This window comes from Emys orbicularis, chromosome 1, assembly GCF_028017835.1.
Source record: "Emys orbicularis isolate rEmyOrb1 chromosome 1, rEmyOrb1.hap1, whole genome shotgun sequence".
Lineage (NCBI taxonomy): Eukaryota > Metazoa > Chordata > Testudines > Emydidae > Emys > Emys orbicularis.
Genome location: NC_088683.1, coordinates 345,310,967 through 345,324,247, shown reverse-complemented (window position 1 = coordinate 345,324,247; position 13,281 = coordinate 345,310,967). Strand labels below are relative to the sequence as shown.

The 13,281-nt window shown below is 42.4% G+C and overlaps 1 protein-coding gene across 1 annotated transcript in view; it reads left to right on the top strand.

The window, feature by feature from the left end:
- LOC135880034 (putative N-acetylated-alpha-linked acidic dipeptidase) overlaps nucleotides 1-13,281 on the top strand; it is a 50,472-nt gene that overhangs the window by 24,633 nt on the left and 12,558 nt on the right. The window contains exons 7-11 of the mRNA XM_065406122.1: nucleotides 2,714-2,807; nucleotides 7,580-7,678; nucleotides 8,972-9,057; nucleotides 10,414-10,533; nucleotides 12,724-12,806. Coding sequence (XP_065262194.1) covers nucleotides 2,714-2,807; nucleotides 7,580-7,678; nucleotides 8,972-9,057; nucleotides 10,414-10,533; nucleotides 12,724-12,806 — 482 coding nt within the window. The remainder of the gene's footprint in view (nucleotides 1-2,713; nucleotides 2,808-7,579; nucleotides 7,679-8,971; nucleotides 9,058-10,413; nucleotides 10,534-12,723; nucleotides 12,807-13,281) is intronic.

The window sequence follows — 13,281 nt, the reverse complement described above, 5'->3', positions numbered from 1 at the left end:
TCTGTTAGCTCCTGGCTCCCAGCCTCTTATATAGGGCCAGCTGAGGCCTGATTGGGGCGTGGTCCAGCTGCTGCTGCTTCCCCAATCAGCCATCCCCAGGCACAGCCCTCTCCAGGGCTCCTTTTAAGCCCTTCCAGGCAGGCGCGGGTGTTCACCCCGCTACAATACCCTATGCAGGGACGGGTGGCAGGCAAGCTCCCTCCCACCCGTGCTTCAGGCCATCCGGTGGAGCGCGGGTCCACTGCTCTATCTCGGCGTTTACCTTTCTGCCACGCATCCGTCTCCGCCGGAGAACTGGCACGGTTTACAGGGCAGGGTGACGGAGCGGCTCCGGAAATGGACAGGACTACTCGGGAGCCTCTCCCTTCGAGGGAGGGCACTGGTATTCAATCAACTAGTCCTGTCCATGCTCTGGTACTGGCTCAACACCCTGGTCCTGGCCCCGGGCTTCCTGGCCGACCTCCGGAGGGCGATTCTGGAGGTCTTCTGGCCAGGACTGCACTGGGTCTCTGCAGGGGTCCTCCACCTGCCCCTAGAGGAGGGAGGGCAGGGCCTGAAGTGCCTATGCACTCAGGTCCATGTCTTCCACCTCCAGGCCCTGCAGAGGCTCCTTTATGGTGCAGGTAGTCCGGCGTGGAGAGTACTGGAACACACCTTCCTGCGCTGCTTCCGAGGGCTCTGATACGACCGGCAGCTCCTTTATATCGATCCGAGAGGTCTTCCGCGCGACCTCTCCAGGCTGCCGGTCTTTTACCAGGACCTCCTCCGGACCTGGAAACGGTTCTCAGCGACCAGGTCCGTGGCGGCCACCGGGGGGGCAGATCTCCTCGCGGAGCCCCTGCTACACAACCCCCTGTTCCGTGTGCAGGTGGCGGAGTCCCCCTCGGTGCGCCAGAGGTTGGTCCTGGCAGAAGTCACCAGAGTCGGAGACTCCCTGGATTATGACCGGGGAGACTGGCTGGATCCCCTGACGCTCGCTTGGCGCATGGGGCTCTCCAGGCTTTGTACTCCCCGGCGCGTACTTCAGGAGGTGAGGGCCGCTTTGCCGCCCACTGCTCGGGCCTACCTCGACCGGGTCCTGCACGAGGGCACGCCCCGCCCACCCTCCACCCCAGGCCCTCCGGACCTTTTAATCGGGCCCCTTCCCCGTGGACCCAACCGGCCCCCCCGCCCCTTCTCCGTGAGCCGGCTGCACAATCTGCAGCCGGTCCGCTTCCAGAGCGCACCAAGGAAACACCTATACACGCTCGTGCTCCACACCCTTCACTTCCTCACCCTCGTGTCCCGCCCCGACACAAAGTGGCAGGACCTCTTGCCACCTGTGGAGGGTGAGAAGCCCCGGTGGGCCAGCTTATACTCCACCCTGGTCCCGAGGCCCGCTGGGGATATCAGCTGGCAGCTCCTTCATGGGGCCGTGAGCACGAGCGTGTATTTGGCGCGGTTTACCCCTGTCCCGGATACCTGCCCCTTCTGCGGCGTGAGGGAGACCCTGGCACACGTTTACTTGGAGTGCGCCAGGTTGCAGCCCCTATACCGGGCTCCTCACGAATATTCTGTTACGTTTTTGGCTGCACTTTTCCCCTCACCTTCTTATTTACGCACTCCCTATCCGTGGCCCCACAAAGTCGCGGGACCTCCTGGTCAACCTCCTCCTGGCCCTGGCTAAAACGGCCATCTATAAAACCAGGGAGAGGAGGTTGGCCGATGGAGACTCCTGTGACTGTGGGGCCTGTTTCCGATCCTCTGTCCGGTCACGTATCCGGGCAGAGTTCCTCTGGGCGGCGTCCACTGGCTCCCTTGATGCCTTTGAGGAGCAGTGGGCGCTGTCCGCCATTCTCTGCTCGGTGTCCCCATCAGGTTCCCTTCTTTTGACCCTTTGACCTCACTCCTGTGCCTGTTATTTTATTAGTTGTCCCCCAAAATCAGTTGGGTTTCAGGTCCTGTAGATCCTCCCCTTAGGCTGGGGGGGATCCTTTAGCACCTGCCCACTTCCCAGAACCCAATATGTACAATACCCTATGCGTGTGTGTGTGTGTGTTTAAACAGATATATGTACTAAACCTTCTGTCTCTTCCCCTTCATTTCCGCACACTACGGGTGGCCGAAGCCCAAATGCATAATCCCCATGGAGCGGAGGTATCGTTAGATCCGCAGCTCTACAAGACTGGGTCTGTTTCCCTTTCAGCCACTTGGCCCTTTGATGGGGCCGCACTTCCCTGTAGAGCTGTTTGTGGCCATCTCTCCTCCCATCCCTACTGTTGTGCCTCTCAGTGCAGCAGGAAAAGATAGTGGGGAGAAAGTAGGAGATCAGCTGCCATCCCTGCACTAGATCCAATGATATTCTCTGCAAGAAAGCCCCGTATGCCCTTTACCCCCCCAGCCAGGGTTCCTCCCACTCCCATGTTAAGGAAATCCTTCTCTCAGCCCTCCTACCAAGGAACTGTATTCAGAAATGGCTTCCAAATGTGGGAATTTTGCACACACAACAGACTGGGGAATGGGATGCAGGGTTGTGGACACCCAAGGAGAATGCGTTGAGGTCTCTATGAAACTGTATTTATGTCATGGAGAGAACAGCGTTCTTGTAGAAATCTTGGCCTCATTTTTAGCACAGCAGGGTCATTATTCCTGATTTCTATGTAGTGCTGTGCTACATGTTGTATGACTCCCCCTTAAAAGTCAGATAAAATAAACAGCAGCCTTATACCTCCAGAGTACACCTATCGATATGAAGAAGCCAGGGCTGTAGGTCTTCCGAAACTTCCAGTCCATCCCATTGGTTACAATGATGCTGAAAAGTTATTACGGTAAGTAAATGGAAGACAAGGGGAAGCTTCATAAGAATGTCTGGTGAAATTCATGTAGGTATTTGAAAGAAGGAGAGAAAATAATTCATACTGTTCCTCTGGCACATTTACTAAAGTAGTTTGTTTGCTATTATGGGGACCTCCAGGGAAAAAACGTAAGGAAGCATTTTATTAGATTGTTAGTGTATGTTGGGTATGTGCCCAGAGCATTTTAAATAAATCAGAATAAATAAATGTTTTACTGAAGCTATAAAATGTACCTTAATTTGAATAAGTAATCAAAGTGTAATAATTAGCAGGGCTGTCAAGTCACCTACTTTTGGGAGGTGACACCCCCAAATGAATCAACCATTCACCCTGTGAAACATTTCTTTCTCATGTCTGGAGGATGGGTAAGGACCTGTGTGCCATCCCCACATTGCTAGATACAGGCACTCTCTTACAGTGTATTAAATCAGCTGAATGTGAAACGATGCCAACCAGCCAAAACTTGGACCCAGTGTTCATCTAGCATTTCTCATTCATTCAGCAAAATTCTTACCTTCTTGTAAGGCAAAACTCATTTGTTGTTAGCTTCCAGACTAAACCTATCATGTTAGTTGTACTCTAGGTGCAATTACATAAAGCTAGTGACCATCAGATTCCTTGTTTAGTCAAATAATTCTCTAGGACATTCATTTATTTGCCCTGAGGCCAGGTGCTGGGGTGAGTTTAACGATCAGCTTTTGCTTTTAGATTTTGGTAGGATGTGCGGTATTATTATTACTATTTAATATTACATTATTTATAGGGCTGTCGATTAATCACAGTTAACTCATGCGATTAACTAAAAAATAATTAACTGCGATTTAAAAAATTAATCGCGATTAATTGCACTGTTAAACAATAGAATACCAATTGAAACGTATTAAATATTTTCGGATTTTTTTCTACATTTTCAAATATATTGATTTCTATTACAACACAGAATACAAAGTGTAGAGTGCTCACTTTATATTTTTTATTACAAATATTTGCACTGTAAAAATGATAAACAAAAGAAATAGTATTTTTCAATTCACCTCAGACAAGTACTGTAGTGCAATCTCTTTATTGTGAAAGTGTAACTTACAAATGTAGGGGGTTTTTTGTTACATAACTGCACTCAAAAACAAAACAGTGTAAAAATTTAGAGCCCACTCAGTCCTACTTCTTATTCAGCCAATTGCTAAGACAAACAAGTTTGTTTACATTTACAGGAGATACTGATGACTGCTTCTTATTTACAATGTCACCTGAAAGGGAGAACAGGCCTTCGCATGGCACGTTGTATTAACGTGCCAATTATGCTAAACATTCATATGTCCCTTCATGCTTCGGCCACGATTCCAGAGGACGTGCTTCCATGCTGATGATGCTCGTTAAAAAAATAATGCGTTAATTAAATTTGTGACTGAACTCCTTGGGGGAGAATTGTATGTCTCCTGTTCTGTTTTACCCGCATTCTGACATATATTTCATGTTATAGTAGTCTCGGAGGATGACCCAGCACATGTTCATTTTAAGAACACTTTCACAGTAGATTTGACAAAATGCAAAGAAGATACCAATGAGATTTCTAAGGATAGATACAGCAGTCAACCCAAGGTTTAAGAATCTGAAGTGCCTTCCAAAACCTGAGAGGGACTAGGTGTGGAGCATGCTTTCAGATGTCTTAAAAGAGCAACACTCCGATGTGGAAACTACAGAACCCGAGTCATCAAAAAAGAAAATCAACCTTCTGCTGGTTGATCATCATCAAAATCAATCATCTGACTCAGATGATGAAAATGAACATACGCCGGTCTGCACTGCTTTGGATCGTTATCAAGCAGAACCCGTCATCAGCATGGACGCATGTCCTCTGGAATGGTGGTTGAAGCATGAAGGGACATATGAATCTTTAGCGCATAAATATCTTGCGATGCTGGCTACAACAGTGCCATGCGAATGCCTGTTCTCACTTTCAGGTGACATTGTAAACAAGACGTGGGCAGCATTATCTCCTGCAAATTGTAACCAAACTTGTTTGTTTGAGTGACTGGCTGCAGTAGGACTGAGTGGACTTGTAGGTTCTAAAGTTTTACATTGTTTTATTTTTGAATGCACTTATTTTTTGTACATAACTCAACATTTGTAAGTTCAACTTTCATTATAAACAGATTGCACTACAGTACTTGTATTAGGTGAATTGAAATATACTATTTCTTTTGTTTTTTACAGTGCAAATATTTGTAATAAAAAATAAATATAAAGTGAGCACTGTACACTGTATTCTGTGTTTAACTGAAATCAATATATTTGAAAATGTAGAAAATGTCCAAAAATATTTAAATAAATGGTATTCTATTATTGTTTAACAGTGCGATTAATCACAATTAATTTTTTTAATCGCTTGACAGCCCTAATTATTTAATATTGATGATAGTGCTCAGAGTCCGATGGTGCTGTGTATTGTGTTAACAAGCCCCAATCCTGCAAACACACACAGTAACTTTATGTCCATAAATAACCCTGTTGAACTCAATGGATCTATTCACATAAAGTGACTCTTGTGCATAAGCACATTTAGGATCAGGGCAATAAAGGTGAACAATGTCCATGCCCCAAAGAGCTTACAGTGTATGTATAAAAATTCTGTGGACCTGTCTGTCTTACAAGCTTTATGAAAATTAATCTGTGAAATTTTAAGCCTAAGTAATCTTAAAACAATAGCTTCCAACTTGGTTGTGCATCAGAGATCATTCTAGTGAGCAGTGACGAAGGGGACACTGTGTGCTGGTACAAGTTCTTCAGTCTTTTTCTTTCTTCTGTTTCCTTGCTCTACAAAAGTTATTTCTCTCCCCCTCTTGCAGAAATCTTTATTTGAGCCAGAAATAAGCTAGTGTTCAGTGTTGAGAACAAAAAGGTCAGAGATCACATTCACAAATACCTTGGCAAGAGTATTTGGAAAAATTAGAACATTAGGGTCATTATGGGCAAGGCGGACATGAAAATCCTGGCGCCCTGGAGGTACTGTAAAGTTGTGTACTCCCTTCCCCCTCCTTCTTCCCCCCGCATCCAGTTGTAACTCTTGGGTATTTGGTGTATCATCATGGAAGCATGAAAAGACATTTTTTTTTAAAAAAAACTAAACGTTTTGAATCAGCAACATAAACTTCTTTTTTTACTTCCTTCTCTTTTGAAAAAAATGTCAGAGTGACTTAGTGTCCATTGACTTTCAATGGGACATAGGCTCCCACACATTTATCTTTTTGCTTTTCTACTTTGTACATCAGTTGGGCGTTAATCTGTTGATATAATAGTTTCTTTTCTCTAGTAACACATAATACAATTCCTAGCTTCTGACAGGAAAAGTCCAACATATTTGATTTTACATCTGTTTAAGCCATCTGAGATACAATGTTAAAAGCGACACAAATCCAAAACTTTTGGCAATTCCAGACAATGTGCATGATATTGTCAATCTCGGGTTTACATATAACTTGCTTATAACTGGTCTTTGCATTTATGTTAGGCATTCTTCCTGCGCTGAATTATTCCCCTAGCTGTATGTGCATGACCTTTCCTGAAGCAAATATGAGCTGTCTACCTGCATAAGAGAGCACAATTAGGCCCTGTTTGGATGAAGTTTAAAAATCAGTCTATGCCTAGCTTTCACTGATATGGTCCTAGTGTAAGCACATATTTCAGGCCCACCTGCTAAGGAATACTGTATTCCCAAATCACTTTCCCACAAAACGTTATGCTTAGTTCATAAAAAAGTGATGTGAGTTTGAAACTGTCTTTTTATGATCAGATGAGCCAGTCAGTAGTTGGCAATGTAGCACAACTAGTAATTTGCCTTTAATTGAGTTGTAAATATCTAGAGAGTTAGTTTTAAAAACATATATGAAACATACACCCTCAATAGACATTTGGTTCTTATTTATTATATAAAGATCAGAATGCCTAGTTCTTCCTATTTATAAAACAAATGCATTTTCCATAGATTCCATCCTAGAGGCTCCTGGGCATAAAGTATATTCTTAATAGCTTTGCTGAATGTGGATGAATTTATACAGATGCTTAAAATAAAGTACACACTTAAGTGTTATGCTGATTTGGGGCCAGAATGCCAGAATCAGGGCTACCTTCTGACATTCATAGACCCTGAAGATTACCCCATTTCTTATATGCACTTAGCAAAATATATAAATATTAAAAAAGGCATCTATTCACACAGACAGCTAAGCAGGCACTGATTTTTATTGACTTAGTTTGGGGCTTTGGATTGTTCACTATTTAGAATAAGGACTGGTCTTAGTCTACGTTTTTTCAAGACCCTAGCACGTTTTGAAGCTAAATAAACTACATTCGTCACAAGTCCATGTGTATCACTGAAATGTAATTTAAATTGAATAGCCAAAACATCAGCTTAGTGTATCCAATTCTGTCATTCCACTGATGCAAATACATGGAGTTACTCTGGATTTACAAGGGTGTAACTGAGACCAGAATCTAGCCCATAGTCAGTGGTGCAAGAAAAGATCACTTGAATCATCCAATCCAATTCCCCTCCATTTTAGAAGCCTATTCAATACATTTTTTGTTATAAAGCTTAGATGGTAATCTTTTTGAGGTAAGGTCTGGGGGGGTTTGTTCAGTGTTTGTACAGCGCTTAGCACAGTAGAGGCTTGGTCCATGCCTGGCATTCCTAGGCACTACACTTATACAAATAATAAATAATAAAAAACAGATTTTTTTTATAACAGTAACATGGGAGGACCTGCCCCACCAGACAGCAGCTGGAAAGGAAGCCTGAATGTGTCTTACAACATTGGTCCTGGTTTCATGAGCCGTTACTCTACAAGGTCAGTTTTGCATTACATAAAGCATTGACATTTTAATAGATAGGGAAATATAACAACAGTTAGTGAAATCTCTGAACTAGAGCTCTGCAAGTTTTGACATTTGGGGGTCATTGCAAGTTTTTCCTTGGTGTCAGGGCATATGGCGTTGTTTCTGGGCTAAAGTGAACTCAAAGCAAAACATCGGCTGAGTGTCTCCTGGTTTTGATGCAAATTCATACAATGTTCAAGGTTCAAGCAATCCGTGGCCCAAATTCATTTGAAAGGTTTCCAGATCTTAGCAAACTCTCTGATCAATCAGGGCTGAGTTGAAGGCCTCACAATAAAAGTTCCACTCACGTCTGTTTTGAACTAATCTGTCTTCAGCTTTGGGACTATTTGTTGCATCATATAAAATAAGGATGTTATTAATCTCAAATGTACATTGTTCTGAAAATTCTAATGTAATGTGTCATTCCTTAAATTGCAAGGCCTCATTTTTGCTTCAGGTGGCTATGACTGAGGCCACATGATCTACTGAATTACAGCCAACGGCTAGAAGCCACATGAATCCTGGAGTTCTCGTTCAGGCTGAACTATTGTAATGACCTCAGATGAACCACTTGGCCTCCTCCTCCTACTATAGTCAAATCATCAGGAAAATGAGATTAAAGACATACAGGACTGCACTGAGAGTCAGATGCTGCCCCTTAGGTTGGCTGGTACATAATGGAACAAAAGACATTTTTGTGATACAACTTAGAATGTCTCCTGATGTTCTGGGGCCTGATGTCTCACTGACTCCAACCCCTGTGATTCCATTCTCTGCAGTGGAGTTACTCTGGCTACGTGACAGAGGAACCAACCTCTAGATTTTTAATAAAATATTTATAAAATATGTTATTTTTCCTTTCTCCCTCCCAACTTTAAAAACAGCTGCTAACAGAACATTATTTTAAGTTCAGAGCTTTTAGTCTGTTGCCAGTATAAATCATAGCACCAACCAGTATAAAGAGCATGTTACCAGTATAAATCATAGCACCAACCAGTATAAAGAGCATGTTGCCAGCATAAATCATAGCACCAACAATGTGATTAGGTAACTTTCCAATGCCAAATTGTGTCCTCAATTTCAGTAATATAAAGCTGGAGCAACTTCAGTGGACTTTTTCCAGATTTACATTTGTTTAACTGAGAGCAAAATTCTGCCCTTAATCTCTCACTATGAACAATATATATCATACATTTTAAAGCATATAATGTTTTATTAAGTAATCTGATGAGTTCTCTCTTTAAATTTGCTTTCCAATGCATTAGAAAGGTCAAAATGCACATTCACAGTAGCAATAAAGTGACAAGAATTTACAACGTGATCGGTACCATCAGAGGAGCAACAGAACCAGGTAAAGCCATTTGTCTTATAAATTATCTGTGGGTGCAGTGAACTGCAGATACACCTAATTAAACATAAGTAATTAAAAAGAGAGGACATGGAAGAGGGTTTTCTCTATATTCTACTTGGTGAACACGTCTGTTTGTACACATTGGGGATTTCCTGCAGCAGCACTCATACAGTTTAGGTTATGTCAGCACTTTCACTATAAAAACTGGTTTTCCAAGGGGAACATAACCTAGATATAAACATTTGCGGCAAGCAATATTGCAAGTACATTCTCTAATGGATTTTTTTAATGAGAGAGTTGTGGGAATTTAATAATAAATGGAAGTTTAGATCTTTACGAGTTTGAAAAGACATTCATGTTCTTGCCAATGAAATGGCTTCACCCCTTAATGGCTTATGTGTACTATATTATGGCATCTTTTATCCAATGTGATCTGAAAGCCCTGGAACTCATTTTCAGATATTTATAGGGTGGTAAGATCACGTCATCCGCAACCACAATACAGCCATTTCTGGGCTGAATCACAATTGTAACAACATCAAGCAAGACAGTAGAATTTATTCTTTCTTTGATACTATATCATGTCAACTACATCTTCCATTGTGACTTGGTTAACCCTCATTGTAATGTACCTCTCACCTAGGGCAAGAAAATACTACTTCAGTGTCTTTAAAACTTGTTGAGTTAAGAACACTCATGATGTAAAAATGTAAATACTGGGCCAATTTTGATCATCAAATGCACAACAATAAGGTGTATGATGGAGTGTCTGTCATAGCAAAGGAAAGTTTTAAGGAGGGATTTGAAACAGAATAATGAAGATAAATAGAAACCCAGAAGGTTATTGGTTTTGATACAGTTTTTAAATGTGTGCAGTTTTATTTTAGATTTGGTGGTTCGTACAGTTTTTGTTTGCTTGTTCATGTGACTTGATTAAACTTCAGGCAAAGAGACAGCATAGAAAATGAAAAGCCCAAATGATGAATATTTTGGAAAATGATGCATGTCAGAAATTGCAACAACTTTAAAAACTTAGACTGCAGTTGGAACTAGTTATTGTTATGGTGTCTGTTATAAACATCTTTTGGGGTTAAAGTGCTACTAAGTTTAGAACTTCTACAGATGCTGATATAAATAAGCCACAAACCAGCTGCAGTTCAGCAATAAACTTTCCTGTAATTTTTTTTCCAAAGAGATTTACAGTGGCTCCTGCCATTCTGCCACATGTGAAGTAAACTGTTAAAGTGATGTATTTGTTGCCTGCAAACCTACATAGAATACATAGTGACTCTCTATTGACACTATTACTGCAGGAAAGAGATCCTCCAAATAAACCCCCATCATTAATTTCTCCAGACAGATACGTCATCCTGGGAGGCCACCGTGACTCCTGGGTCTTTGGTGGAATTGATCCTCAGAGCGGGGCAGCTGTGGTTCATGAGATTGTGAGAAGTTATGGGAAATTGAAGAAGGAAGGTATGTGACTAAAGAATAAAGCAAACAAAACCATTTACAGATTTTTCTTAAACTAAGGGTCAAATTTCTGCTCTCAGTTGATTTAAGTTAAGTACGGGCTTAAGTGCTCTGCTAAATCAAGGCCTTAGACCTTCATATTTGGAATTTGCTGTCAACTCTTCAGTTATCTATTGTAGATATTTCAAAATCCCTATAATTATGGTATCCAAAGATGCGATCCATGAAGATATATAGGCATCTAAGTCCCATTTTTAGGCACCATTGTAATCCACAAAACTGCTGGTCAGCTTCCGCCTAACCCTGTAGGTGCCTAAATTCGCTCAGGGCCTACGTTTTTGTTTATGAGCATGCACATTGCAGCCACGCTTTAGGTGCCCAGATCTGTTTCTCATGCCTAAGCCCCAGAACAATTCACAAACCAGGGATGTTAGGCATTCAGCAGCCTAAGTTGTGTGCAGGAGTCTGAGCCGGTAGACATGCTCTACATTGCAATGCCTAAGTCCCTTCGTGGATCTTGGCCTACGTGCCTCTCTCATTCATAGTGTGGTAAATTTGCTTTGGCAAGGAATTAAAGTATCTAAATGATAGAAATTACTGAACTCTTGTATAGCAGTTTTCATCTTTACAGTGCTTTGAAGCTGCTAATCACTGTTATCTTAACTATAATTAGTTAATCAAATTATTGATGTTATGACACCCTTGGGTTCCAAAATGGTGATGGGTATAGGAAGTTTCATCTAGGGAAGAAAATCAGGTAGTGTGTAGAAGATGGGGAAGTAAATATGACATACGGGGTAACTGGTTAAAATTCTACGGTCTGTGATACACAAGAGGTCAGACTAGATCATGTAGTAGTACCATCTGGCCTTAAAAATCTATGGAACTATGCCATAAGAGAGTAAGCAAGAATCTGAGGCTAGGTCCACACTACCCGCCTGATTCGGCGGGTAGAGATCGATCTTCTGGGATCGATTTATCGCGTCTCATCTGGACGTGATAAATCGATCCGAGAAGTGCTCCCCCGTCGACTGCGGAACTCCTGCTCGCCGAGAGGAGGAAGCGCTGTCGACGGGGGAGCTTGCCTGCGCCGCGTGGACCCGCAGTAAGTAAACTTAATTCGATCTAGGAAACGTCGACTTCAGCTACGCTATTCTCGTAGCTGAAGTTGCGTTTCCTAGATCGATCCCCCGCCCCAGTGTGGACCAAGTCTGAGAAGACAACATTTATAGCTTCCAAATCAGTTAAGTGTACATTAGTGTTAAACCAGTGTGAATGGGACCCGGAATACGTACAGGATACACAGTGGAAAATTAATGGGAGAACAAGTTTAAAAATACAAGGTTCCTAGTTATACTCCAGGGTGGTGAGGAACATCAACACCATTAAAAGTCAGCTGCCAGAACAAATGGAGTCTCCTTTTATTGAGTCTGAAATCCTGGAGACAGAAGTCCTGACATAACCGGAACATTGTGCTACAGTAGCTTTCTTTGCCCAACCACAGCATTTAAAACCAGTTAGAGGTTAATTTGTTTCCTTCACTGCCTAGTTACCGAACATAATAGGAAACAATGTTTAGTGAAACCAACCAGGAAGGGGAGTAATAGCAGTGGCATGAAGGAGAGCTTGGATAAAGTAGATACAGATAAAAACACATTGCAATATACCCCGCTCCAGATTACCATGGCTTCAAGTCACATGCAAAGATCATTGTTTAGAGGTGGATCTATCAAAGCCACAACGGGGAATCCTCGGTATTTGAGAGTTGGTGTTTGGGAAGAGGGTCAGGGGAAGCCTTTATGGCACTAGACATGGAACAAGTACTAAGATGTATATTGAAAAGAAAGAGGACAGTAAATTAATATCTGTATTGAGTAGAGCTGGTTGTAAAAAATCAAAACACTTTTGCAAAAAGTCTTCCCCAGTTATTTGCCAAAATGTTGAATTTAGGAAAATGTCAATCACCTCAGGTACTGAGCAAAGACAAATGTCTGTACTGCAAACTATGAGTAAAATTACAAAAGATTTTGGGGATAGATTCCCCAAGTGTGCCTTTTGCGCCACACATCATTCTTGCAGCTGAGACCCAAACTGTTGTTACTCATGGTATGATTTAGTTTCCGTTTGATATACACTCACAGTGTATTTCTCTGGAGTAATTCTCCTGGTGCTTTAAATCTTGTATTATTGTAGGATGGAGGCCCAGAAGAACAATGATATTTGCAAGCTGGGATGCGGAGGAATTTGGCTTGCTAGGATCTACAGAGTGGGCTGAGGTAAATCAAGAATAAGTGATCTAAGAGAGTTCTGTACAATGGTAGATCTTTCCCCCACTTTTTGGAACCTCCTCCAATGAAGCATGTTCATATACACTCAACACGTGAGAGAGTGTCCAAGGTTGTATTGCTAAATACCAAAAAAACAGTCCCGCAACATTCAAGTAATAACTAGGGCCCTACCAAATTCACGGTCGATTTTGGTCAATTTCACAATCATAGGATTTTAAAAATTGTAAATTTCATGATTTCAGCTATTTAAATCTGAAATTTCACGGTGTTGTAATTGTAGGGGTCCTGACCCAAAAAGGAGCTGTGGGGTAGTTACAAGGTTATTATCCGCGGGGTTGTGGTACTGCTACCCTTCTGCGCGGCTGTTGGCAGTGACGCTGCCTTCAGAGTTAAGCAGCTGGAGAGCGGCGGCTGCTGGCCTGGAGCCCAGCTCTGAAGGCAGAGCTGCTACCAGCAGCAGTGC